Below are 27,472 nucleotides of genomic sequence, written 5' to 3' on the forward strand. Positions count from 1 at the left end.
ATTGGACATAGTTGGCCCATTTTTACTCAATAAAATTCAAGATTATATATGCAATGCACTGATTTTTTGTAAAGACCATAGTGTACTTACCACAGAACTAATGCTTTTATTACCTGGAAATATCAATCTAATTCTCTATTCAGGGAGCCTTTCTACACAATTATGATAAAATTGTGGGTTTTTCTTCCCTTCCTGTAGAGAAATAATCTTTTGGCCTGTGGTTTCAAATCCACTCGCTCCTCTGCATTTCTTGGCTGTTTTTAAAAATTGTATTTATTACAGCTATGGAACTGATTTTGTGCCTTACAAATTACTGATTGTTTGCCACTCACTATGCCTCAACATTTAGACTGGCACTTATTCTCTATCTGAAGCTATTAATATAAATGCAGATAAGAAAGACTTGCAATTCTAGCAATGACAAGCCAGTGTTGAATTGAAGGCAAAACTCATAGTAAGCCAGGCAGTCTTGCCACAAGGCCTCACAACACAACAAAGAAACACGATATCCAAAGCAGATTTGCACATTTACTTTGAATCCTTTAATATCATCTGCCTGGCACCTTGCAACAACTGCTATGTTTCCTATTTCCCAATAATACAAGTAGTCCTTCTGAGGCTGGTAGGCATATTCGAGAAAGTTACCTTTTTAACAGGTTAATATTAACCTATCTGCAGCACCTTTCACTATGCAAAGCTTCAGGTCAAACACTTGTCAGCAAAATGTAAACTCACCTATGGATTTTCTCAGAAGTAGAACTATTCTTGGCAAAGCTCAATGAAATGTTAAGCCTCGTTTTTTGTTCAGTTCACATAAACACCTCTCTCGGAGACCAGACATTTCATAGTCAACAATTATGTTCCCAAAATTCTTAGGTAGTGGTCACAGGCACTTTAAGGAACTGTCAAGAACCACTCAAGAAATTTCCACACACATCCCAGAAAATCATATCTAATGCCCCGAACTAATGTTCTTACAATTACTTTCTAAAACTGTAAGTTCAGGTCTTTTCAGTCACTTGGTGGTGGTGTGGATTTAAAAGAGGAAGCAAGAAAGAGAAAAGACAACTGGATTCTCCCCTTCCTGTCCCTCTCAAAATATCTCAAGATTAAAAAAAATCAGGGTTTAAAGGTGGAAAGGAAAAGTCAGTTATTTAAAATACCAAGATTTAGTAACAAAATTCAGATCGTGCACTTACTGGAGCAGAGGCTGTATGTGCTTGCAAAGCCTTTAAAACAGCAGAACTTTAATGTACTAACATCCAAGTCTCAGGAGAGAAACTAATAATTGAGGATTTAACTTACAGGTAAACAAAAAATTTACACTTCTGTGCAGTGCCAAAGATATCTACAATTCCTAAGCTTTTGTCTTCTGTAACAGAGGCTCATTAAGTCTAATTTTCTTAAACCAGAATGATGTGGGTCTATACTGTTATTTTAAATATTATTAAAAAACAAAACACCACAGTTCTTTTCCTGTAAAGTGCATTTCAATATTGTAAAACTTTATTCTTTTCTTCCCCCAATGTAAGAACAACTCCATCTTCCTTCGCTTAAAGGCACCAGATTCAGACAGATTTAGTCCTGGGTGACATTATGCCCATAAGTAAGAGTTTTAAGCAAAAATAGCCTATAAGAAAAGAAATTCTTTGCTTTCTACTCTAGTGTCTTTAGAGCCAATAGCAAGGTAGGCATTAAATCCCTACCAGTGTGCAAAACAAACCAAAACCACCCACACACTGAAAACCACTTTCTCAAGATTACACTGAATACTCACATCTAATATGGAGTTTGGGGATGCTTATGATTCTCTTTGTGATACAGGAATTTTGCCACTTTGCCATGAGATTTTTGGCCCGTATTTTGCACCACATACTACATACAAAGTCATGGACGAGGTGCATACTTGAATCAGGACTACTTCAGGAAACTTAAGACTTTCATTCTGGGCTCCTACACATAGAAATTTATTATAAATTTAGCAATTGTTATGACCAAACTATGAACACTGAAACGAACTGCTCATTCAAACTATTTCCTGTAGTTTGCTTAAAATGTTAACTTCATCATGAACTTAAGAACCATAATGCAATCTTAAAGCAATTGCTTAGAACAATTCAGCCATGCAACTGTATCTTTTTCTCAGTTAATAAATAACCCCACTGTCTTAAACATAAGCTATGCATTAGAGAAAGGTATGTGTTGCTACCCATTGCCCACATCTCTTCATAAATTGGTTCCACCCCATGCCAATATACACAGATCCAAATGGAGGCAGTCCAGAAACAGTGCTTCTCTAGTATATAAAACAGCAATCACAGTTAACCTCAGCAATTTCGTAATGCATTCCATCTATTCCTTAACATACACTGTATTAAACGTAAGCAATAATGTCACACACAAGTTATTCTTGTACAGGAGCAAATACTTCCCTGGCCCACACAGAGACAGACTGGAGTGACACCTGCTGTCTCGCATGCAGTTTTAGGAATAAGATTTTTAATTTAGCAGCCATTTTGATTAAACATATGCAATGGATTGTCTTAACACCTAAAACCAGGACACGTGCACTCAGCTCTGCTCAGAACGCCGCTATTCTGTTGAGCACTGATATGAAGAAGCCCTTGAAGAGATTTTACATTCACAAAGACGTCAAGTGCATACAGCATTTCTTATTGACACTACAATATTTCAGTACTCAAAGGAGGATTTTACACAGCAATTTTCATTATTAAAAGTCTAAACTAATTTCTCTGCTGTTTTCCTTTGGAGTTGAATAGCTTATTTGGAAAGGCCTGCACAATACCAATAATCCAGACTTTTTTTTATTTATTATTTAATACATGGGTCAATTGTCCCACTCTTAAAATTTTGTATTATATTCTTCTAATTACCAATACATATAAAACCATTTATTCTAAAGATAAGAGACAGCAGGGACATCTTCAACTGTCTTAGCTACTGCCTGATTAATCGTCTCAGCTGAGATCAACTTTCAAGAGAAGTGTTCCCAGCTGTGGAGCATTAACATATTTGAGTGGCCAGACCAAACACATCACTGCCTGTGTATAATACTGAAAAAGCGTAATTCAGGGACAAATTCATACAAGTACAGCAACAGGACAGGCAAGACCTGATTCAGTAAAGATATCTGGACCAAACATGAAGCATGGAAGTCAGTGCAATACTGATCATAAAACAACATGACACTTAAGCGTTACAGAGACAGACAGTTTCAGGAGCCACTTTCTAGGATCATGATTTTGAACACCCCAAAAGGACTCAGGTACAAACTAACAATCTAATTTTCCTTTTCTCAACTCTGTTGGCTGACCTCAACAAAGAAGAGGCCAGGGTTAAGGCACCAAAACCAAAGCGAAGAGTTTGTCCTAACTTTGTTAGTTACAGAGGAAACATTTGCAAAAGGCTGGCATAGACATATGCCATGCCACATGCACCCCTGTTTAGTAGGCACCATGCTGGTGCAAATTAAATACGGAAAAACTCACTTTTTGGAGTCACCTCATGGACTGCAATACTCATACGATGACAGAAGGGCTGTGGGTCAATCCTCTGCCTAAATCACATACGTGCTCATATCCTCAGATCACGCTTGAGGAAGGCTTTATGGGTGCAGGTAGGTGGTCTTCCGACCTCCAGCCAGGGAGGCCCACAGGAAGTGGCTCTTGGGCCTTTTCCCCTTTTCAAAGGTATTAGGAAGCCATCTCAGCCTTCCCAGAAAGTGCAAAGTTCCTCAGTCCTTAAGCACAACTTTGAACCTTGTTTCTCCACAGGTAGGTCCCAGCGATCTACCTCAGAGGAGCATGTGGATCATGACAGGCACCCTGTCACACCTGCTCTAGGTAACAGCCACCTACAACCACACCTTTACACCATCCACAGCCAACAGAAGTTGGGATTTTCTTCACCTGGTTTTCGAGGTCAGCCCTTTTGGCCATTTGATCTCCAGAAGCGGCACACGTACCTCCTTACACACTCACTGCACAAGCCATAAAAAAAAAAAAAAATCTTGTTTCTCCCAGCACCTCCTCCAGGATTAGGCTTTGCTAACGTCTCCAGTGCTCTTCCTTAGCTCTTTCACCCCCTCCTCCAAGTTTCTTGAAAATTTTTCCACACCCTTTAACGACGACGAGAGGGCTCACAGACGGCAGCCTGTGAGGTACTTCAGAGGTGCCAGCAGGAGGGGCTGTGCAGCGCCCACAGGGAGAGGCCGGTTCTGGCCAGTTCCAGCCAGTTCTGGCCAGTTTCCGCTGCTGCACCACAGGGTGCAGCCCAGCCCCTGAGCCATGCCATAGGCCAGGCTGCAGTACCTCTGCATAAACAGATTTAAGAAAGGGCAAAACGCTGCTCAGCAGCGAGGAGTGAGGGGAGGAAAGCAGGAGAAATGCAGTGGAAGGGCATTTACCTCAACCCAGGGGGTTTCCACCCCATTTTGTCCCTCAGTCCGGGTGAGGTGGGGAGTGCAGGAGCAGCTGGGCAGGCACCTGGCAGCCGGCCGCAGACTGCCCACAGTCGCCTGCAAAGCAGTCAGATATATCAGAAACCCCCGAAGTCAAACCCCACTACAGCTCAGGCTCCTTGGGCACACGGACAAGGAGTCATAAATGAGGGCATAATAGTTTTGCTTCTGCCTCTCTAATTCACAAAGTCTTTCAAGATCTGGAAGTACCACAGTCCCAGCAATTCACTGAAAATCATTCCATCGTCACTCTTGAGTAACCATCCATCAGCAGGTCCTTCCTAGCCCCACACACAGGTGATGATGCAGAGGCTCTCCAAGTCATCACCAAAGACTAGGGAGCTCATTTTGTCCCTAACCTCCTATTTTTTTTTTACCCAATACTCACCAGCTCTAACAAATCAGATGAACAATATCATATGCCATAAGGCAAAAGATACTAAGGATAGCTTTTAAAGATTAATGACAGGCAACGTACCTTCTCTACTTCCAAAAAGACTTAATGGTAATAAAAAGAAAGTTCTGGATAAGGAATAGCTGTTGATGGTGTAGTATGCTGCCACAGAAATCCTTAGCAGACATCATGTAATACTGTCATAATAAGAAGCAGCTAGTATTTATTGTGTATCCAAAGAGCGCTGATGTTGTCATGAAAGAAAACAAGAAAGATACTAGTAATCAAGTCTGCAGAAGCCAAACAGTACACAGCTGTGGCCTTCATGGCACACGATGAAAGCTTGAATAAAAGGTTTTCATGTGCAAGCAGATTTGTAAGTTCAAGTTTATAAAGATGTTTGTAATAAGGTATGAAAATAAAATTCTGCAGGAGGAATGTCTACCAGAAATTTGTAATCTTAATGTAAAACTAGGTCAAGAATAATGGAAATCAGCACAGTTAAAGATACAAAGTGCTGAGCCCCATCCTGGAACCTATTCTGCAATTAATTTTATTGGTGTGCGGACTAATGACATGGTGGCTCTATCTACATATACTATGACTATATTTCTGCTTCCAGCATAAAGAATAAACTTGTACATATGTTTGAGCTTACAATGTGCACGACTAATTTATACAGTGTAATATATATAGACAAAAATAAAGGTATGTAACTGAGAATTTAAGATCACAGTGCTACTGGCCAAGAAGTTATTTATTAGTACTGTGCAACCTGTCTCTGCTGACAAGTGGGTAGAAATAACTCATGTTTACATTACCGGATAAAAGCTACTACAATTCTTAAAATAAACACTGTAATGTGACTAGCAACTGACTTCTCAAAAAGCCAGTCTGCACAGATTATAAGCATGCTGGAGGCAGTCTTTGCAATAAAAACAGACTGTTTCTGCATCTTCACAACCGTAGTAAACGCAAATCCAGTTAAAATTCTTCCCATGACATCGACTGACTCACAGATACTGATTTTTTCCCAAGACTGAAGAATGCAGTACTAACATGACTCAGTTCACATGGCGCTGCTGAAAATGTGACAAATACTGTATTTTGCTTCTCAGCACAGCAACATAACGGCACAAACAAAATTCAAAAGTTCAGGTTTTGGGTAAGGTGAATTGTTTTGTGGTTGCGATATCCCATGCAATTTTTTTCTTACAAGCTTTTACAACAATAAATACTCTCTTCCCTTTCTGGGACAGATCTAACATTCTAACAGCTGATTAGCCTAAAAATGCCCAAACATTTCTGAAAGAACAAAACCCAAAATAAATAATCAGTGTTACACTACCAATACAGCAAGCAAACTTATAAATCTGTTTCTACCTTGTTTTCAAGGATTAGCACCTATGAGCATCTGGTCTTGAAACACATGCAGAGCACAGACTCGGAAGACATACATGATACAGTAAGGGTTGCTGAGGCAGATGTCTGACAATGCTTCTCTTGCAGTTCAACCATTTCTGCACAGGGCCTGAAGGTCACATTTCTCTGGGTGTGTGTACTGAAGATGTAAGGCAATAAATTAGGTTACTGTTGCCGGAATTTCAGACAGAAAGAAAACGCATCAACGTTCAATATACAAAGGAGAACAGGGGAGTTTTACCTAGTACACTAGTTTAAAGAGTCTACATAAATTCTGGCCAAAGTTCCCTTAATAAAATTTTAATATTTTAGCAAGGATTTGAGTTTGTTTTGAATTATCTATTTCTTTGTTCCTCTGAGTTCTTCACATTACATCTGGATCTTAGAACTCTTCAGCCACAAAGTTCTATGCCTTAAGAAGAGTTATCTTTGTTCCCATTTTATAGATAGGAAAATAGACAGAAAAAGACTTCAGATATGGCTCAGAGTGAGCCTACAAATTCACAGTTCAGTAGCAGAATCAGTAAAAACCAGGTATTCTGCATTCTTTGCCAATGCCAAAATAGTAATGTTTAATGGTATGTCTACTTGAAATAGGACACAATAATAGAAATAGTAAAGTTCCCTAAAATGATCAGCATTTTCAGGTCATCTTCACTTTGAAGTTTTAAATACCAAATGGGAACTGAAATACCAAATGCAAACTGAAATACTGAACTGAGGAACAACTACATTAAACTGGCATCTTACTTAAATTTGCTGACTTGAGTGATTATAGTATCAGCACTTCTTATTTCTCCTGCTAGGCCTGGAGCACTAACACAGCTGAGAAGGCTGGAGATGAATATTCTTACTTCCTTTGCATTACTGGTAGAATTATTAAAATTTAAATTAATAGCCTCCGAGCAATCTATGGAAGTCAAACAACTGAGGTCATGATCAGAAAACACTTGTCTCTTCGTAATACTTATGTAATGCTAATTTTTCCCATTGAACAAACTAAATTCTAAAGGGAGCAAGAAAAAAAAACAACATAGTGGTTTCCCAGAGGACTTGCAACTAAGGATATTTTATATTGTCAGTTTCAAAACACAGGGGGAAACCTCACCATTTTTGCACCTACGTTTTATCAGAAACACGGGACTTCAGCAGAGTTTATGTTGCTCTTGGATTGAGAGTCAAAATTCTATTTACTTGCATTTTAAACAGTATCCAAACTTGTATTCCTCTTAGGTTACCCATTAAAGATAGTGTCACAGTAACCACTAAAGGTTGAGGAAGACTGTAGTACAACTAAGAACTGAACCTGAACTGTCCATAGGCAGCACTGCCAGCAACTTATTTATCCTTTTCAGTCACACTGGGAGACCAAAATTCATTGTTATTAATAACAGCTATGTACAGAACAATCTTTGGTTCAGGTATAAATGAAATTTTACCTACTTACTGAATTTTTTCCCCACAATTTTCTTATGTGTGATTTTCTTAAAACTGGAGAGGAGGAGGAACAAAATCAGAGCTAACAATGGTTTTATGGGAGCTGTGAATCAACCTTCAGATACAAAGACAAAAGAATACTAGCAACTACTTCAACTTAAATATTGTTTTAATTTTCACTTCACAGCTGTAGTCACTAAACAACATTTTTGCACTGCATAACAAGCTGCTATTATAGGAAGTAAAATACTCTAATTCAACACTCTGAGTTAGAGACGCATAATTACATGAAGTATCACCAAGATTCCTCTGTGCCTTAAGATATACACCATCATTTGGCTTCATTATTCCTGATGTTTTCACATGGTTCATGGTATATGGGAGGATCAAGATATGAAAGGTGCCATTTTAGTAACCAGCTTCCATCTCAACCCTTGTTAACATTCTTCAACAAAATCCCAAATGATGCCTTACAGCACTGAAACAATATTTCAGGTCATAAAAAGATAAGGAATTTTAAATAAATTCTCATTTTTTCCAGTGAGAAAATTATTATTTTTGCTCTTAGAATGAGAAGGACTTTGTACAAAAGGTCTGTAAAGATGTTTTTAATTATATATTTCAAAACTGACTTTACATAACAATTCAACTGCTTCTACTCAGTAAATATATTAAAAACTTAAAGAGACCAGGAAACAAATAAGCAGACTAGTCTATAGCCAACTCAGAGGTTTTCTGGAAAAGCATGTCATGAACAATTTGTCCCTTGTGACTGAAAACAAAGAGGGAGAAGGGACAAAAAAAATGAGTTAAAAGCAAGAAACTGTACCACCCCTTTTGGTCTTACATGCAAACTGAAAATGAGAAAAAAGTTTTGATCATTCAGTCTACAGCCTTATTTAAAGATCAAAACAAGTCTGAGCAGCTTAATACCTTACTTCATTAAAAGAAAAGAAGCTAGGCACAGTCAAAGAGTTAATTGAATGGTAAATGGGACACTCTAACTTGCAGCTTTGCTTAAATGATAGAAGTATCATTATTTATAATCTGTGCTGTATTCCACAGAAGACAATCAAGGTCCACTTCACAGAAGTTTTTTCCACACAGTCTGCCATTTCTTTTCAAATCTTCTATTACCTACCTGCTACCTTAAGATCTCCAGGCTGAGTTTTAAAAACTTGCTAAATAAATTACATAAATGAATTAAAATCTTCCGGACATTTAGAAACAAACACTGCATACAGTACGTGGTGCCAAGAACTTCAGAATACAATTTGAAAACAAGTGGCTCAAGATATTTGTAAGGAAAGCCCTCTTTTTTACCTACAAAATTAAAAATATCAGTGACAAAGTTCTGCTGCAATACAAGTCTGTTTCAGTACGTAAAGCTTTTGCTGAGCCTACATAAATTCCAATTCATAACATGTATTTTCTCAGCAAGTGAATCCATCTTTCCATTCCTTTGAAGATGCCACAGAGTTAACATACATCCAAAACTTTGCTTAATGCAGAGGAATATCAAAGCGTCATTCGCTCTTTTGAATACATGAATTTTAATACTCTTAAGTCATACATTACTATGATTTACTGTATATTTAGCTAATCATTTAACAGTTCCTAACAAAAAGTTAAACATTTAAAAATTCTTGAAGGCACAGCAGATTAACTGTCAGTTGAGTACTTAATGGTCAACTGTCTGATTTAATATTCCTGTCTGCTGCACACATTCTAACCATTTGAAGTATCTTAACACATTATATATTACTCTGCTTTCAATCAAGTATCTTGGTGTGCAACATGATTCACATAAGATTAGACCTAATTTTGATCTTCAATTACGTATGAGAGATCCAAAATCAGATTGGCTGTCTCCAGAGCTACTTGTAGGCCACTACACTTCGCAGCAAAACAGTCCAGTGTCAGAAAGTCCACAACCTTTACTGAGAGCTCTTTAGGGCAGCCCTGTATAGTAGGAGAGTCAAACTGGCCTTGCAAAAGCCTCCAGTTGAGATTCTCAGTGTTACCATTAATCCCACAGCCACATTTTGAAACTAAATCTGACCAATTAGAGACAGAGGGAAATCCTGATGGAACAAACCAACAGTGTCCATAAACCATGTCTGTAAGAATTTCTCCTTCATCATGATTCAGAGAGCAAGCTACAGACTCCAGGGAACGGCAAAAACCATCAGCAACCAATTGGTATTGTGTCCGAGAACAATCTAGATCTCTAAAGGTGCTGGTGGACAGACTACAACTCTAAAAAAAAAAAAAAAACAAAACACAAACGAAACACAAAACCAGGAAAACAAAAAATTAGAACACTTTTACAGAAATAATTTTAATCAAACACATCGTACTGTTATTTTGGTTTTTTTTTAAACAGATGGTTCAGTCCTACCAGAAATTGTTCATGTGATAATTACTCCACAATAGGAAAGATTTCTAGACAAGTCAAAACCGAGTTCTGCATGATTATCTTTCAGTACAAAAATTCTACACATTTGTTTTAACACTTAAAAAACACTTACCATAATAGGTATCTAAAGAAAGATTAACAAGTACAAATACAGTATTAATAAGTCTGAAAGACAGAATTAGCACTGACTGCTTCAAATAGACCCCCCCTTTGGTTTATATTAGTAGTTAGACAGCAAAAATCAAACATTAATCTAGAAGTGCTTTAACTATAGCAGTGATGCTATGTAAATTCTTATTTCCTATGTATATTAAGCAGCTTTTAAAACCCTTATGTCTCACATACCTTGTGTCTTATGTATGAAGCCAGGTGAGTTTCTGTACAGCCACCTCCTAATAATGCCAAAGGTTCCTTGATTGTTAACTGTAACACATGTTCTGCAGTTTCACAGGTACGCTGAAAACCATATGAATTTATTGTTACATATACCATGATTAACAGGATTTGTCCCCATTGAAAAAATAACTGAAATAAGATTTTCTGCAGTTTCTGGTACAGACTTCATAGACTTGAAGTATGTGTGGATATAAAGCTGTTGAGTGATTTCCAAAAACCACGTTCACTTTAGGAGAAATTGTCTTTATTTGTCCACACGGTATGGAAAAGCAGGAAGAAAAAAAGAAAAAAAAAAAGCTCTGTTTTATTCCTTCTTTGTGCAAACCAGGGTTATAGATAAGAAGTTAATCAGTATCAATGACATTTCTAGAGCAACTATTCAATACAAAACTACGCCTGACTACCATTGCAGGTATTGTTGCTGGCCTTTTGTTGGGCAATTTTTACTTTAGGCTTTCATAGACCAAGTAGTGAGAATGAAAATGTCTATCAAGCACTGGGCTCAAGAACAGGTGAAAAATGTTTCCGTCTCAAGACAACTTCCCATATTAAAATAGAGGTATTAAATGAACATGAGCAGTTCAAGGATTTTGAAATTCTTGAAACCACGGCATTTCTTAAGTGCTTTCTTGAAACTGAATACCTAAACTCTAACGTAACTCATTTACATACTGAAAAATCACTTTCCTAAACTAAAAAATATTTTTCATTATTTTTCTGTTAAAAATAGGACTTTTCAAGAAAAGTTTCAAGAAATGTTGCCTACCTTCAACTCATCCCATGCTGTTTCATTTCTGTTACAGAGTATCAAGCTGCAGACAACTGTATCATTAGGAATCAGATGCACAAAATGTTTTGAAGCAAAACTCTCAATGCGCACATCTTTCAAACTGCCGTAACAACTAGGAGACAACAAATGTACAGAAGCTATAGGCTTTGAACCTGTCCAGTTAAGAAAAGCAGAGAACAGTTTGTATTACTGTCATCAGAACAGCCATCTGTTGCATTTCATAAAGCATGAACTTTTTTCTCTTGGCTTTTTAAATTTATGTATATTCTTCAATACCTAACATTTTAGTCTACACAGCAAATCACAAACAGAAACAAACGTTTTCAAAGTGCAAGACTTAGCAATAGTTTAAGATGAAAAAGTAATTGTTTCATTCTCTCTAAATAAGAGTTTGAAAATAATCTAAGTTTCCAAACAGTTACTACAATTGGATACATGCAGTATGTCATCACTAGACCTGCAAAAGACCAATCTCACCTTAAAAAATGGTTTCCAGATTAGAAAAGAACAACTCTTGCTCAGCTGCTAAGGTAGCACACAGAGAAATAAAATCCTTACTCTACAACAGCACCAACCTAGACAGGTTTTTGTTACGACATGAGCGTTAAGGACAATTGTTTAGTACAGAAAAAGCCGCTTGTTACCTGTCATCTGACTCAGAGGTTCCATCAGAGATAGCCCAGCTCTGTCCACAGCGATGACATGGTTTTCTTTCAGATACTGTTTCAAGGATGGATGGATAACTTTCTGGCACACTACAAGGCCAACCTCATCATTAACCAGCTGCTTTCCTACATTAAGCAACTGATTCAGCTCTAATGTTTCTATAGAAATTCCATGATGGACTGTTATAGTTCCTTCTTCAGGGTTGAAGCTGTCTCCTGACATGGACACACAGAAAAGAGCTATCCTGATCATGTTTGAACAAGTTCTTTTGACAGTAGGTGGTTTTGCCAATTGAATTTCTGGTGTTTCTATCAGTAGACCAGGAAGAACCACAGAATCCACAACTCTTCTACCTTTCACAGGTACTATTACACATTTTCCTAAAACAGCATTACTCTCCACATGACATGGAACAGTAAATAAAAAAGCCTTTAAAATCAGAGTGGAGAGATGATCAACTTCAGTTTTATTAAGCATGCAAGCAGGTTTGCTTGTCAATATGCTACGCACCAAGCAAAGAAGAGTCTCAACGCTGCTAAAATCTACCCGTATTCGGCAACCACAGGCCTCAGATTTGAGATAGTCCATACACAAACTCAAAAGATGCTTACTTATTTTAATGACAATGCAAGGTGCAACATTCAGGCTTTTGAAGTTTTCAATCAAACTGCAGCACAGAATGGCAGTAAATAAGCCACAGTCACTGAAGCGGGATATATGGTTCTGTACAGAGGCCATCAAAACACTCAGCACACGATGACTGACAGAAAGACGACTGAGTATAGCTGAAGATTGTGAAGTTGTACAAACATAGCCTCCCACACCATTGTGGAGCTGTTTGAGTCTACCAGCAGGACCATAGCAAGATTTTAATATTCCAGTCAGCAGAGACAGTGACTGACTAACTGTATCTTTATTTAAAGGTTCACTAATAAATAACAGAGGCTTTTTAGCTTCAAGACGAGACATTTTTGAAGTAAGATTTTAACTCTGGACAACAAAACAGATTTAATTTTTACTTGGATCTATAATTCATAGCACTTTTAAAATTTAAAGCAGTACACTTTCATTCTTTGCAGCCAAGAGTTAGTACTTCAAATATGAAACAGTACATACAGTACCATAACAGCATTCCTGTGACTGTTCATGATCTCTTTGAATGAAGCTTAAATCTTATTGTGAAGTTCATACATAATGACAGCATTAGGCGGTTTCATTGATGACTAGTTTTTTTTAGCTTCCGAATGTGATTGAACAGATTTTTTTGCAGCAAAGTTTACAAGCATGCTTCCAAAATGGAAACCTATAAGTGACAGCCCTGCCACAAGCAGAAATTTTTTTCTACTCCAGTTTGCTTTCTTCATCTTTTCTTCTGGCAACACTCACAGATTAAAAGCTTCAGAACTAGTTATTCCTACAATAAAAACCAGAAAGATATTAGGATAATCTTATGACAATATTGCATAGCTTGAACTGCTATTTTATTTGTCACAAAAAACTCACATAAACAGAACCCCACAGAACCATTTAGATTAGGAAAGACCTTTGAGATCATCCAGTCCAACTGTTAACCCAGCACTATGAAGTCCGCCACTAAATCACGTCCCAAAGCACCACATCCATGTGTCTTTAAAATACCTCCAGGGATGGCAACTCAAATCACTTCCCTGAGAAGTCTGTTCCAATGCTTGAAAGCCCTTTCAGTGAAGAAAATTTTCCTAATATCCAATCTAAAGCTTCCCTGCCACAACTTGAGGCTGCCTCCTCTTGTCCTATCACCTGTTATTTGGGAGAACAGACCAACCCCCACCTCGCTACAACCTCTTTTCAGGTAGTAGAGAGTAATAAGGCATCCCCTGAGCCTCCTTTTCTCCAGGCGAAACAATCCCAGTTTCCTCAACAGCTCCCCTTAAGCCTTGTGCTCTAGACCCTTCACCAGCTTCATTGCCCACCTCCAGACACACCAGTACCTCAGTGTCTGTCCTGTAGCAAGGGGTTCAAAACTGAGCACAGTGTCTGAGGTGCGGCCCCACCAGTGCCACACACAGGGGGCAACCACTGCCCTGGCTCTGCTGGCCACAGTTTCTGACAGAAGCCAGGATGCTACTGGCCTTCTTGGCCACCTGGGCACACTGCTGGCTCACGTTCAGCCAGCTCTGGACCACCACCCCCAGGTCCTTCCCTCACCACCTGCCAGCTTTCCAGCCACTCCTCCTCAAGCCTGTAGCGTTTACTGGGATTGTTGTGATCCAAATGCAGGACCCAACACTTGGCTCTTTGAACCCCATGCAACTGGTCTATATACGCTATAATGCTTTTTAATTGAGAAAACCTACTAGTATGACATATACTACACGCATGTAGTACACAAATTTACGTGTTTGTTAATAACTTCAATTCTGACCACCAGTTTATATACTGTTTTATTTGTAGGTCTGTAACTAACAGGCCACTATAAAGTGCACTGAACTGTATTAAAGCGTCAAAACTACAATGTTAAACTGTTTTTATTCAAGAACAAAATAACTGAACTACTCAGCACTGCTTCCCAGGCAACCATTTCAGAGACAAAAGCTTTTAATGTTCAAACAACTGTAAGAAATCTTTGCCTTTGAAAAAAAGTTTCTTATTTCAAGATGCCTAGCATACAATTATTTTTTTGAAGTTCTAAAACACTTTCAAACTTAAAGGGATATTCGTTTACATTTGTATGTAATCTCTACAGTATTTAAGACTTCTCTCATACTTAATTCTGTTTGTCATCTATTATAATTACTGCCCTACTAACAATGTAGAATGTGTTACTATGTAAAGTCACAACTTCTGGGCAGTTCTGAACCTGAAAGGACACTGTTGCAGACCCCATCAGTCATAAGAGTTTGACTGGTGCCTTGAAGTTATTGGGAGTTTGGTTTTAAGTATCTCCAAGACCTGCAATACCATCACTTAATACTATCACATGGGACCTAGCAGTAGTTTTTGAGATGTAAGATACATTTTTTGGGTCCATGTAACTAACGGATTAACTCAGCTGCAAAAAAGAATGAAACTCTGGAAGACTAAAATTAGAGCAGCAAGACTGCATCTGTTAGAAAATTCTCATTTAATTTACTCATCTCCTGCCTCAAATATACAGATACAACTGATTAGGCAACTTACCCAAAATACACAGGACTAATGCTATTTTTCTTTATTTTTCTCATTGCTTTGCATCACATATGCCACAATCCCAGGTTCTGGAACAAAGCTCTCTGTCTTCACTTGGAAGAGAGGACTAGACTTGATGTGAAACCAGCCCCAGTGCACCAGCGCAAGGCTAGGTGCCATAACGATCAGAACTTTGTAGTCTTTCCAGATGGTTTTAAGACTCATTGCAAACTGGCATCTACCTAGGTAGAGATAATAATTTATTTTAAATATATTCTAGAAATCCTTTTCCTACTCTGCAATAATAGCAAAGAACAGGTGAGCCTGAATATTAATACCTTTAATTAGTGCAGCAGACATTTAAAACAAAATGACACAAGGAAGTCTTACTTTGCTAACTTTTAAAAAAAAAGCATAAATAACCTCAATTCAGATATCTTTAAGCATTAATTGCTGCATTTGCTTCAAGCTTTGCCATACTAAATCTTAAGTATAACAAAGTAATGAAGCTTTATCCAATTACAAATATTACTGCTTCCGATAGTAAATATTCAGAGTCTAAAACAAAGCAGTTTCAAGACACACCAGTATTTTTTTCCCCTCACATTTAATAACATTCAGTAACTAAGCAAGCTCCTACCAGAATATGGAACTTGCTGACCAAACACGCTGCGATGCTGCTGACATCAGTTTACGTTGCCCGGAGCGGAAACTGTGCCTGACTGTCTCAGCCCTTGATCCTCAGAGGCTACAACAGCATCAGTGCAAACACAGTAATTCATCCTTACCTAAAAAGAATGCATAAAGCTCTACTCTTCACAGGGTTTCATTAAGCAGTACCTACCGTAAGGAAAAAAAGGTATACTCAGTCTAGCAAACTAATTTCTTGGTTTAAACAACGACAAAGACACAACTCAGAGTAAATACTCCTACACCTGCCCAACTTTACCCGCCTGGTAAGAGTAGCGTGTCATGCGAGAGGCCCCTCGGCGCGGCGGTAGGAGCCTCGCAGCCTCACGCCGCCCGGCGCACAGGGCCAGGCAGGCTCGCCAGCCACCCAGCCGGCCGCACCGCCACAGGCAAGCCGCGCCGGCTGCCGAGGAGACGCTGAAACAAACGGCGGCCGCCCGGCCCCAGCAGCCCGTTCCTTACGGGCGGGCCAGCGGCAGGGGCTCGACCGCCCTCGGGCACACCGCGACACGTCCCCAGCGACCCACCCTCCCCACCGCCGCGTCCCAGCCACCGCGCAGCACGGGCGCCGGAGGGAGCAGCGGCTGCCCTGGGGCCACGGACAGCTGCGGAGGCCCGGCGCGGCGGGCGGAGACGGCACACCTGAGGCATTTCTCCCTTCTCCTCAGGCAGCAAGGGACCGCGGGCGGGAAGGCGCTGCCCGACGACCCCCGGCACACCCCTGGGGCTCACCTCGGCTGCCACCACGGGGAGGCCTCAGGCGCCGGTGCCTCGGCGGGAGGAGCACCAGGGCCGCGCACCCTCCCCGGCCCCTTTCCGCCCCCAGCGACAGGAAGCGGCCTCACGCAGACCCGGAAGTGTGGCTCGCGCCCCGCCCAGGGCTGAGGCTGCTGCGCGGCCGTATCCCCTCTCGCTCGCCATTGGCCAAGCTCCGCGCCAGGTGATCACAAGGCGCGCTACGCGCTCTGCTTACGGGCGGCCATTTTACCTTCGGGCAGAGTAGGGCGGGCGGCGGCCGCCATTTTGGATAGGGGAGAAGAAGCTCGTGCTTGGCTGCCATCTTGCTTGGGGGCAGAGGAGCCGTTAGAACCCTTGGAGGCAGGCTCAGCGTGGGGAGGAGGTACGGCGCGATGGCGGCGGTGGACTTGCTACTGCCCGGCTGGGACTCACAGCCGGGAGGCTCTAGGGGGAAGCGGCAGCGCCTCGGTGTTCAGTCTCGCTTTCCTCCCTAGATAAACATGAGGCGATACGCTAGGGGCCGGTGCTGTGGCGCTGCCCTCCCTCTCCCGGCGCGCCTCCCTCAGGGGCCGGCTCGGCGGGTTCCCTGTTGTGCCGGCCTCGCGTCAGCACCCCCTCCCGGCCCGGCGAGGTGCGAGCCTCGGCAGCGCCCGCCGGCCCGCAACACTCGGCCCCCTGGTTTGTGTTCTTTCCCAGCTCCTGCTGTAGGCCCTTTGCATTACTTCTGCGCTCGCCTGCTGGAGCCTGCCTGAGGCGGACGGCCTTGCCCTGGCCAGAACAAGGAAACTTTGTTGTCTGACCTCAGGTTTTTTTCTAAGCTCTTGTATCATGCACCTTTTCTGTATTCATTCTTATCTCTCGCCCTACTCCTGCAGTCGCTCTTCATGATATCTGGTCTTATATTAACGTGTTAATGGATGGGTTTAATTTTAACTTTGTGCATAGTTGCAGAGTGTAAAACTGTAGGCAACAGACAAGTTTTTAATGCCTTATCTCCATACAGAAAGGAGTTTAACAGTTGGGTTTTTTTTTAAGTTTCATGAAACAGCTAAATGCAGTTGCATTTAGCTGTGTCATGAAGCTTAAAAAAATAATTGTTAAACTCCTTTCTGAATGCAATTCAGAAGTACAACTGCATTTAGCTGTTTCACAAAACAATAGCCAGCACCCATCTGTAATAAGCACTCTGATATTCCTCAGAATCTCTCCTTCCTGCAGTTCTATGCAGTTGTCTGGTGAACGGGTAACACTTTTGAAATTGAATTGTTGAACTTTAAAGGAATTCACCTTTGGCAGTTCATGAATGAAGGAGTGTAGATAACAATGACCTTAAAATATGCTAACTTGTTGGAAGGGCAATTTCTAAAGGTTAAGTGGTGAAATGAGCAACAGTGGGCCTAAAAATCCTGAAACTGCAAAATGTGAAGATTCTTGTCTTTTCAGAACTGGAAATGCCTCATTAAATGCATGAGTAGCTGAGTATTACACTGTTCATCCTAAGCTTTAGGATCAGTTCTTAGAAACTGACATATGCTGGATCTGGGCTGGACAGCATTTGACTGATACCTAATGACTGAGAAGTTCAGAAAAATTCTCTTTTATGCTATGATAGTTAATTTTGAACTACAAAATTGGTTAATATTAATTTATTTTAGGGAGTTCTTTGATTAGCATTTGTTTTTCTGTTTCTGCTTTTTTCAGGCCTACATGTGGTAAAGGTGCCCAAAGATACCGGCAGCCTGTGAATGGTTCGCAGCTGTTGTGTTAGGAGCCGCTGTACCTTCAAGCGGGCATGTGTGGCAGTTTTCAGTTCCTCATTCCCACTGTGTTCCAAATTCCCTCACCACAGGAAGCTGCTGCCTTGCTGAGGTAAGATGCTGTTTGTCAGCAGGCAGAAGACACTTTAGCTTGCTGTCTGGGAGGCCATGTTTCCTTTCCTGGCTTCTTGTGATGTCTACCATTCCACTTAATGTCAAATTTAAGAAAGAAGGATATTCTGCCATGTTATTTTTGAAGCATGTCCCACTCTAGTTACAAGGAATGTATGTGTTTTTAATTCTAGATCATGTTTTCTTGTACAGGCTGTCTTACCAAAAATTTAGATGTTGCAATACTCCAAATACCACATCGATATTTTTTTCTAAATATATATTTAGTTTCTGAAAGGAGTTTTTCTGCCTTCCTTGCTTATCTTCACATTTCCTTATGTATAGTTTCCTTTAGAGTTTTGCATTAGTTTGCAACAGATGTGGTGTTCCATGAGAGGTAGTCTTGTTACCAAATAGTAGCAGTTGTAATAGATCTGTGTTTCTTGTGGGTTTTTTAGACACAGAAAATAGGAACTTTTGGGGCTCTCTGGCTTCTTTTGTTGTATAATTGATGGGTGGGTTTCCTCATTTTTCTCATACCTTAGCATTGAATATTTTTTCATTTGTTCAGTGATTTCCTGATGGTTCACATATTAGGTCTGTTCTTTTTTGTTTTCTAACGATTTGCTTACATTTATTCAGTCTGCTCTATTTCCTTTATCTTATCTATATGGTCAATGCAAAGCATGGAATAGTTGGCATACTCCTAAATCGAGCTTACTCCCATGAAGAGCAAATTGAACCGAAGGTAACTTGTGCATCCTTTTTATTTTTTAATTCTGTTATTTTGTAGGTTGGATTTGGAGAGGATTTCTGACTGCCAGTGGTGGCTCTTACATCAGTAGTATCAGACTTGTTGCAACAGTAGTTATTCTGGATGGCAAATTGTTTGGAAAAAGAGAGCTGTTACACCAGGATGATCTCAGCTGATTCTTCCATGTGCTTTGCTCTCAAGCAGGCTGTGAGCATTTGGAGAAGAGATAATGCTCTTGCATGTTTTGTTGCAACTTTTCCTCATGTTATTGCTGCTGTGAGGTTTAATGATAAAATATTAGCAGTGCAAGTAGCGTTCTTCAGAGCACAGGCCTGCAGTACCATTGTGAATTGTATGCCATGTGCAGCTCAGTAATTACGTACAATCTTGGTAAACTATGTCCCTGGAAGCATGAGGCAAAGCACCTTGTGTTCTACCATATTACAAGGTGCAAGCAATTCCATGTCAATATTAGGTCTGTTCAATCTTGTCATTGCTGTTGTAGGAGCTCTTAGTTGATGGTGTGCTCCATAGCAAACTATGTTTGTAATTACAGTTTTCCGAACTTCAGGCCATGATTCTAGATGCTTGGAGAAGAGACTAGAGCATTTAACTGTCCTACTTTTTGCTGTTTCTTGCCTACTGTTTCTCCTATTTTTGATATTATTTTGCTTGGGGGGAGGAGGTAGGGATCATCAGTAAAGCTCTAGGTACTAGCCTTTCATTAATATTAAAACCCCAGTTCTGAAATGCTGCTGAGACCTTGTCTTTTTTTGTTTTGTTTTTTTTTTTTTAAGAGAATCCGATGAGTTGTATGTGCCCAGGTTTTGTGTGTTGTAAAAAGGTTGTGATATATCTTAGTATTTGCTTTTTGGTTTTGCATGATGGCCTGGGTAGTCCTTCCTTGGAGTTCTTGAACACCGAGAATACAATCTTGTACACAGTTATAAGGAACTATGAAATGCAGTTGATTTTCAGTTGGTAGCTGCCATTTCCCATTAGTGTCTCTCCTGACCGAGTACTAGCAGCTGCTGTTTCAAGCATTTCCGAGTTTTATCTTCTACTAAGGTGGTTCTTATAGTTGTACTATGTTTACTTCTATAGAGTAGCACCTTACTGCTTGACTGAATTGAAGTATGATGTCTCAAGTGGTTCAGAGCACTGTTCCTTACATTTGCTGTCGGTAAAGTTGACAGAATTTACTCTTGATAAAATAGAAAAGTTTATAGGGCTGTGTTGTGCAAGGGAGAATGATTGTCGTGTAATACAAGGCATGGTATTCCAGCTTCTGTCTGCATGACTGTTACTTGCAAATTGGGTTTGCTCTATGTAGCTTTCTGCTTACTTGCAACTGATAAAAGTCTAACTTTGAGCTTTTTCAGAACGAACTTTATTAACTGTATTAAAGTTTATTTTCAGTAGTTAGTTACTTGCAGAATAGTTTTTAGTTCAAACTCATTTTAACCTGGTTACAGTAACAACCATTTTACTTCTCTCTCTTTATTATTCTTTTACTGTTTCCGTTCCTTACTGCTTGGATATTGATATGATATATAGAAAAAAAAAAACCATTGAAGTAATTTGGAGTTTTCCTTGAGCCAGTATATGGAATTGTGCCCTTGTTACTTACACGTTTTCTCGTAGTTGTTTTGCGGTCTTGGATTTCAGCATTTGGATATTTGGAATAGAAGCACTACATAGAGGTGTTTGTTTAGTTAAATATGATTACTGTTGAATCTTAACATCAAAATTACCTGTGTTATGCTACGTGGGTCTTTATCTCGTTTTGCACTTTTTTGAAGTTAAATAAGGATAATGACTGCATTTTGAAATGTGTATGTGTAGTGCCTGACAGAGACACGTATCACCAACTTGAGTTGTATCCTGAAATTTTGACAGCTCTATTGCAGTACTTTAACTGGAAGTATGCAATGAGAAATGAGTATGTCTTCCTGCATTCTTATTGTTTTCCTATACCGACTTCTACAAAATTGACTGGATTTCTACATCTTATTAAGAGACTAATCCTTTAAGATATTTTAGAGTGTAAAAGGCAGCTGTATTCAGTGTAGTTTCTGTTGCAGTTCGTCTACTGCAGGCAGTAGCTGCTGACACTTGTTTTTTCCTCTTGATTTTGAAGCTTGAACTGTATTGCTTGGGTTTTCTGTCCAATCCAAGTCTTGTCCTTGCCTGTTGCTATTGTTCCTATCCTGTGTGAAAATAGTGTATCTCAATTTTTTTTTTATTTCTGGGTTTTTGTAAATATTAATTTGGTACTATAGGGCCATTCCATGTCTCTTGTGCATCCTAACATTGTGGGGTTAGCTGGAAAGATTTTAATGAATTTAACCTAATTTTCTGCCTTTTGACAAGTGAATGTTTAGTTCCCATTTATGGGGAGAATGATGGACTTCCTCAGTAGTTTTAGGGGTACAATGGTAATTGTCAGTTTGGAGAGAAAAAAAAAGTTTAAAAACTGCAATTGATGTGGAAGGGGACTAGACTTGTGGTTTGGCTTGAAAGCCAACTTGAAGCTTGTAGTCATTTGCACGACGCAAGGTTCTTCTAAGGGGGGTGGAGTGATGGAAATCTTAGCAATTAATTGAAGGTTTCTTTTTGCATACAAGGTAGTGTGCATTTAACTTTCGGCATGAATTAATGCTTCCTGAGTTACTTGGAATGATCTGAGGCAAGGTCAGTGTCTGTGCAGCTAAACGTTTCACCCAATATCCTAAATCAAGTAATCTAAATTCTTTTGGGGATAAGCAAATAAAGAGGACATCCAAAGTTTGCTTCACCTTTGTGCAACCGCAATAATGCTCAGGTTACATTGCTTTATGCCTGTAGTAGTTTAAAATTGTAAATATGCGTTATGTGTATATATGCATGCTAGGTGAACTAGAAGCCATAGTTTCTTATTGCAAAAAAAAAAATAAAAAAAAATTGGCTGTGCTTTGTTCTTGAACTGGTTCAGTCTCTGACACTACTGGTTACCAGAACTGCAGGTAGTGAATGGGTGTTTCAGTTCGAAGTCTGCTTACTACTGCTTGGTCCAAAGGCAAAGTTTGGAAGTTGCTTAGTGTTACTGAGCCCCTGTTAAGAGAGCATATGGAGGATATTATTTCTATAGGGCCACTGATATGTGCAGGCTGATGTGAGCTCCCTAGCTAGGTAGAAACGGAGTATCCACAAGACAGGAAGGGATGAACTTGACGTAGAGAGTTGTGAGGACTCTTGATGGGAACACATATTATTTCATAGATTGTTTTTTCTTGAAAATACTACTTTTTAAATTTTGTGTGGTTTTTTCCCCCTCTTCATTCTTTCTTTCTTTAAGTTATGCAAGGGGATTTCGTGTGAAGGTGTTATTTTGAAAGAGAAACTAGGCTAGGGGCCATATACACAGAGACCAGTGGTTGAGACTAGTAAAGGAATATGGCAAGCTTAGTTTGCTGCTCTTTGAAAGGCTTTTTGAGGATAAATTATGTGGGTTTGTCTGTCTTGGTACTGGTCTGAAAAATAATTCTAATTTTGTGTATCATGTGTTGGATGTTAAGTGCCTGAACAGTTATGAGGTTCACTAAAGGAAACCAACACAGGTAGCTAAGTAATTATCCCTTAAATAAAAGTTTGCCTTGGTTTTCTTAAAGCAGAATATGGAGTTTGAAGAACAGTAGTAATGAAAAAAAAAGAGTAATAGATTTTAGAAATGCTTTTCAGTTGGTATGGAGATCTGAGTTTTTCTCTAGCGCTGATCACTTTTAATTGATGTTTTTGTAGGACCAGCTTCCACTGACCTGTCATGGCATCCAACAAATTTGTCATTAAGGTAAGTAGAATGTCATAGCTTTAATTAAAAAAATAAAAATGTAATACCACTTAGAATGTGTGTATCTTGACTTTAAAAGTTAATGGTGATGAGGTGCATCCTTCAGGCTTCTGGTCATAGTAGCATATTTTGTGTCAGCTTTTCTCTCACTTTGGAAGCAAACTTCTTGAATAGCTGCCATATCACAGGAGAGTGTGTCTGAGGTCAGCTGAAGATTAAAATCATATAACTAAAAGTGATTAGTTGTGTAGTTAAAATTAGAAATTGCATAGTTTCTCGATAAAAGTGTTTTCTACCTGAAATAAAATTTATGATTATGATTAAAATACGTGATTCTTCTCTTACTGTAATCTTGTAATATTCTTTGTGTACTTCCCAGATAATCTAAGAGTTCCTGGTTTAAGGCGTAACAATGTTTTTTAACTGTTTATCACTTGATTCATTTGCATCTTTTGTTGCTGCTTTTCCCATTTTCAGGGATTAGTTGTCTTATATCCAGTAAAATGCGATTGCAGTTTATTTTGCAGTATCTGACATTTGGTTATATATCCAAAGAACGATGCCTTTCAAAACATTCTGTAATAAACATAGCACTTCCTCATTCTTCTACCATAACTATTTCAGCTTATCAATAAGTAAAACTATTTGTTCAGTAAAAATTGTGAAATCCCATCTTTTGGACCTTCTGTCTTGTTTCTGTGTCTAGTGTAGTTTAGGTAATGCATACATTTTGAAGTGATTAGCACAATATATTATTCTCTTGGAAAATGTGTTTTCCAGGAATTTTCTTAACAGAGGAGACATTTTCCTCTGAGGATAAGCTTGGGTTATTTGGAGGGCAGCTACAAAAACCTTCCTGACTGATCAGGTTGTGGAAGCTGCTGAAGCTTTGTTTTTGTGGGTAACCAACCTGTTCAACAAACAGACCAAATGCTTAATTTTTGTGTGTTATGTGTTCTTTTCCAAGGAAAAATGCTGTCATTTAGTGGGACGTTTGCTTTAATCTTTTTAATGTTTAACATGATTGCAAACCTTAAATTGCCAGTATAATGTCTATACTATTCACTGCTTCTGAATTGATACAGGAGTTAGGAGAAATTTCTTTAATTTTGAGTATATTTTAGTTGATACGCTGAGTCTGTATGTCACCGATATGGGTAACAATAGGGGCTGAGCCTGAAGGCATTGTTTTTCTCAGCTGAGAACTCTCGATATCATCAATATTAGTGTAAGCACCCAAGAAAACAAGTGGTGTGAATTGAAACATCTTCGCTAGATAAGAAGCCTGAAGATGTTTGATTACTGACCTCCATTATTACAGCTTGCTGATTCAGCGTAGACACTGTACTGGTATTCAGAATGTACCCTGGCCATCACTAATTAGTTCAACATCACTGAGTATCTGAGCAAATGGATCGGTTCTCATTGAGCATGTGTTTGTATGTAAGGAATAGCACAGACAGAACTTCTGAGAGTGCTAATGAGATATTCTCTTTCTGATAGTATTTGAGAAATGAGGATACATTTTTGCATCTGCTGAATGCTGAAAATTAACTTTGCCTTGACTGAAATGTGTCAAATATATAATGTAAATATGTGAAAAGCTGATTGAAATGCACTTTGTGCACAGATGCTAACACTTATTAGACTGGGGATTTTGTGTGTGAATATTACCTTTTTTTCAGGACTGTTCAACTTTCACATAAATTTTTCAGGAAAGATCCCTGTGCCTAAGATTCTTCGTTAAAAGGCAGAAAATATTCTCACACCTTTCTGCAGGGGGAGTGTAGAAAATACTATATTCTTACTTACAGGTTCCTTGTGTTTGAAATAGGGGTATTTTACAGTCTGTTTAGTGCATGCTTTGTTTTCTGTATTCTCTACTTTTAAGTTTTTTTGATTTTGCAAGCATGTGTATTTTAATCTTTTTGGTAAGATAGCGAAAAGTACAGCTTATCAGTCGTTCAAGTCTTAGCTGACTGGGGCGTAATTAAGAGGAAAACACCTATAATGTGTTTAATGGCTTTGCTTCTTAACAACATGTATTTGATATGAGTCTCTGTGCCTCCAGTGTAATGCTCAGTTTTTTCAGTAGAGGGAGTAGTTTCCTTATTTTTGAAAGGTGATCCTACCCTTGGTTTTATGGGCAATTAACAGCGATTGAAATAAAATAATTGGTGCAGTAAAATAGCTTTAAACCTTAATACAAAAACCTACAGTTAGGTCCTAAACATGCTTTCTTCACTTGCCAAGTGGCTGGATGCTATAGTGTTGTGATGTGCAATAGATAATATTTTATGCAAGTTAATTTGATTGGCAATTTACAATTTCAGGAAATAATGATACTTCATAAAGCATTGCATGGTAAAATACCCCCAAATCTGGAAAAAAACCCATACAAATTTAATTAAGTTTTCTCTGTGTGTTGCTAAAATATTTTACTGCTGTTCTGAGATATAAATCTTAACTTTAATTGGTGAGGCTTAAAGCAAAATCATGAACTCTGTATGGATTTGAAAAATAGCATCACTAGGGCCTTGTTTAAAATTTTGGACAAACTAGAAAGAATTGCTCTTCCAGAATTGTGTAAATTGACTTTATTCATGCCAAACTGCAGAGCTAAATTTAGTATTTTTTATGGCTGTAATAGAAAAATCTAATTTATGGTTTTCTGCAATTCATTCATTTGCCAAACACTGAAGACTAAGTTGTTCAATTCAATATAAGACAATTCAATAGCTCAACTCAAAAGGAAGCTTTTTTTACTTTGCCATTTCCTACTTTGAAAAATTAGGAGCTCTGTTCTGTCTCAGATTTGTAGGTCTTTGCTAGCACATAGATTAAGATAACTATAGTTTCGATGTTCCCTCTGGTCAGCCAGCATACTCTGCAGTCAGATTTTCAGCAGTGTTCCTTGTTATCAATTTAAAATACTGCCTGCTGGAAGTGTATATGAAACTTTTTGGTTATTCCTACTTCAGACCTTTTGCTTGCTTTAAATTGCAAGTTCCTTTGAAACAGCGAACATGTTTTTCTGTTTTATATTGGGCACAAAGATGGAAGTACTGGAAATGATTGGACAGAAAAATGACAGTGTGACTGTAATGTGGTCAATTTCCCCCTTTGTTTTGCTTTTGTATGTTTCCTTTGTTATGTTGATGTATCTTAATGTAACCATTAAGATACTGATTTATAACTAAAAGGCATCTTAACATCTGTCTCATAGAAGTACTGGATGAAAGAGAGTGCGGGTAGAAAGAATGTTGATTATAGGCCCTAACAGTAGGCAGAAGGAAATGGAAAGATATCTTTCCATCAGACAATACACTAGGATGTACTTAGTGCTGTACAGGTAGTTTTAGGGTCTGTTCACAGGTGTGTAGTATTGTTGTGTTTGGTCTGGAATAAGAAAGTGAATAGTTTAATTTGAAGAGGCTTTTTCTGATATTTCCCTGTGTTAATGTTAATAGATTTCTAATGCTACGCTTCACCACATCGCTGGCCTTTCTAGTGCTTCCTTTTTTTTTTTTTTTTTTTTTTTTTAGCTACCAGTTGAAAGGTAATACAGTGATAGTATCTCAACAAAGATTTCTGTATTGAATGTGCCTGTTTGGATGATTCTTAGGTGACATCTAGGTGGGATGGAGAGATTAAAGTTCACATTCCTCTGAAGTATGTCCATTGAATTAGCTGATCAATATTTCTGTATATATTTTGCCCAGTGAGAAGGTGGTATGTTTGCTTCTTGTGAGTTGTTTGGAGTGAAAAAAGCTAGGGAGATGAGTAGGTTTTCTAATCTTATTTATTTTCTCTCCTGTATAATGAGTAATGGAGGATAGTAAATGCATTTTACTGCTATGTTAAGACTATAGATACATGAATGCCGTGCTCTCAAGTAGAGAGCAAGAATAAGGAATACTATTTGTGTTTAAAATTTTTTTGTGTGTTGTGACTGCTTAGAGTACAGATTGTTTTCTTACATACATAGTTTTGAACTTGTTAGCATGCAGATTTCTAGTTTCAGTACTAGGGTTTTTTTAGAGTGCTTTGTTAAGATTACTAATAAATACAGTATTTTCTCATGCCCATTTCTTTTCCCCATTGCAAAACTAAGACATTTGTATAGGAAATTCTTGTACCTGGAGTATTCAACAAATGTTTCAATAGAAATGTGCTATAATTAGGTTTTCTGCAATTAGATGGCATTTGTAAAAGTATTCTAAATCTTCAAAGTAAGGTACTGGTGTTCTCCAAACTGATTAAAGGTTGTTGAATTTTACATGTTCTGTAGGTTCTTATGTTTGCTTTTTGGGTCTTCAAAAATTAAGAAACAGTTATATTAACCATTAAATAGTGGTTTTCTAGAGATGGAGTTCTAAAGTGGCATTGCTCAGAATAACTATAAATACAGGTTGGTTGGAATTGTTACCGTCAAATAGCAT

At 38.8% G+C, this 27,472-nt stretch overlaps 2 protein-coding genes across 12 annotated transcripts in view; one reads left to right on the forward strand and one right to left on the reverse strand.

Annotated features, from left to right (window-relative positions):
• Positions 1–5,961: 5,961 nt before the first annotated feature.
• Positions 5,962–16,702, reverse strand: MKKS (McKusick-Kaufman syndrome). 11 transcript variants are annotated; one of them, XM_037405822.1, is made up of 7 exons: positions 16,574–16,701; positions 15,792–15,939; positions 15,164–15,389; positions 11,983–13,418; positions 11,315–11,490; positions 10,498–10,608; positions 5,962–9,992 (listed from the first exon to the last, which is right to left on the reverse strand). In XM_037405822.1, the coding sequence occupies exons 4-7, from the start codon at positions 12,971–12,973 to the stop codon at positions 9,552–9,554; spliced, it is 1,719 nt and encodes a 572-aa protein (XP_037261719.1). In that variant the 5' UTR covers positions 12,974–13,418; positions 15,164–15,389; positions 15,792–15,939; positions 16,574–16,701; the 3' UTR covers positions 5,962–9,551. The 11 variants fall into 11 exon arrangements, with proteins under 11 accessions (XP_037261719.1, XP_037261717.1, XP_037261716.1 ...); XM_037405820.1 differs by having other exon boundaries at positions 15,164–15,393; XM_037405819.1 differs by lacking the exon at positions 15,792–15,939 and adding an exon at positions 15,940–15,991.
• An 89-nt stretch (positions 16,703–16,791) lies between these two features.
• The window catches only part of LOC119156247 (SLX4 interacting protein), an 80,042-nt gene continuing 69,361 nt past the window's right edge, over positions 16,792–27,472 (forward strand). Inside the window, exons 1-3 of the mRNA XM_037405829.1 lie at positions 16,792–16,961; positions 18,281–18,448; positions 22,982–23,030. Coding sequence (XP_037261726.1) covers positions 23,004–23,030 — 27 coding nt within the window. The 5' untranslated portion in view covers positions 16,792–16,961; positions 18,281–18,448; positions 22,982–23,003. The remainder of the gene's footprint in view (positions 16,962–18,280; positions 18,449–22,981; positions 23,031–27,472) is intronic.

Source organism: Falco rusticolus, chromosome 12 (assembly GCF_015220075.1).
Source record: "Falco rusticolus isolate bFalRus1 chromosome 12, bFalRus1.pri, whole genome shotgun sequence".
Taxonomy (NCBI): domain Eukaryota; kingdom Metazoa; phylum Chordata; class Aves; order Falconiformes; family Falconidae; genus Falco; species Falco rusticolus.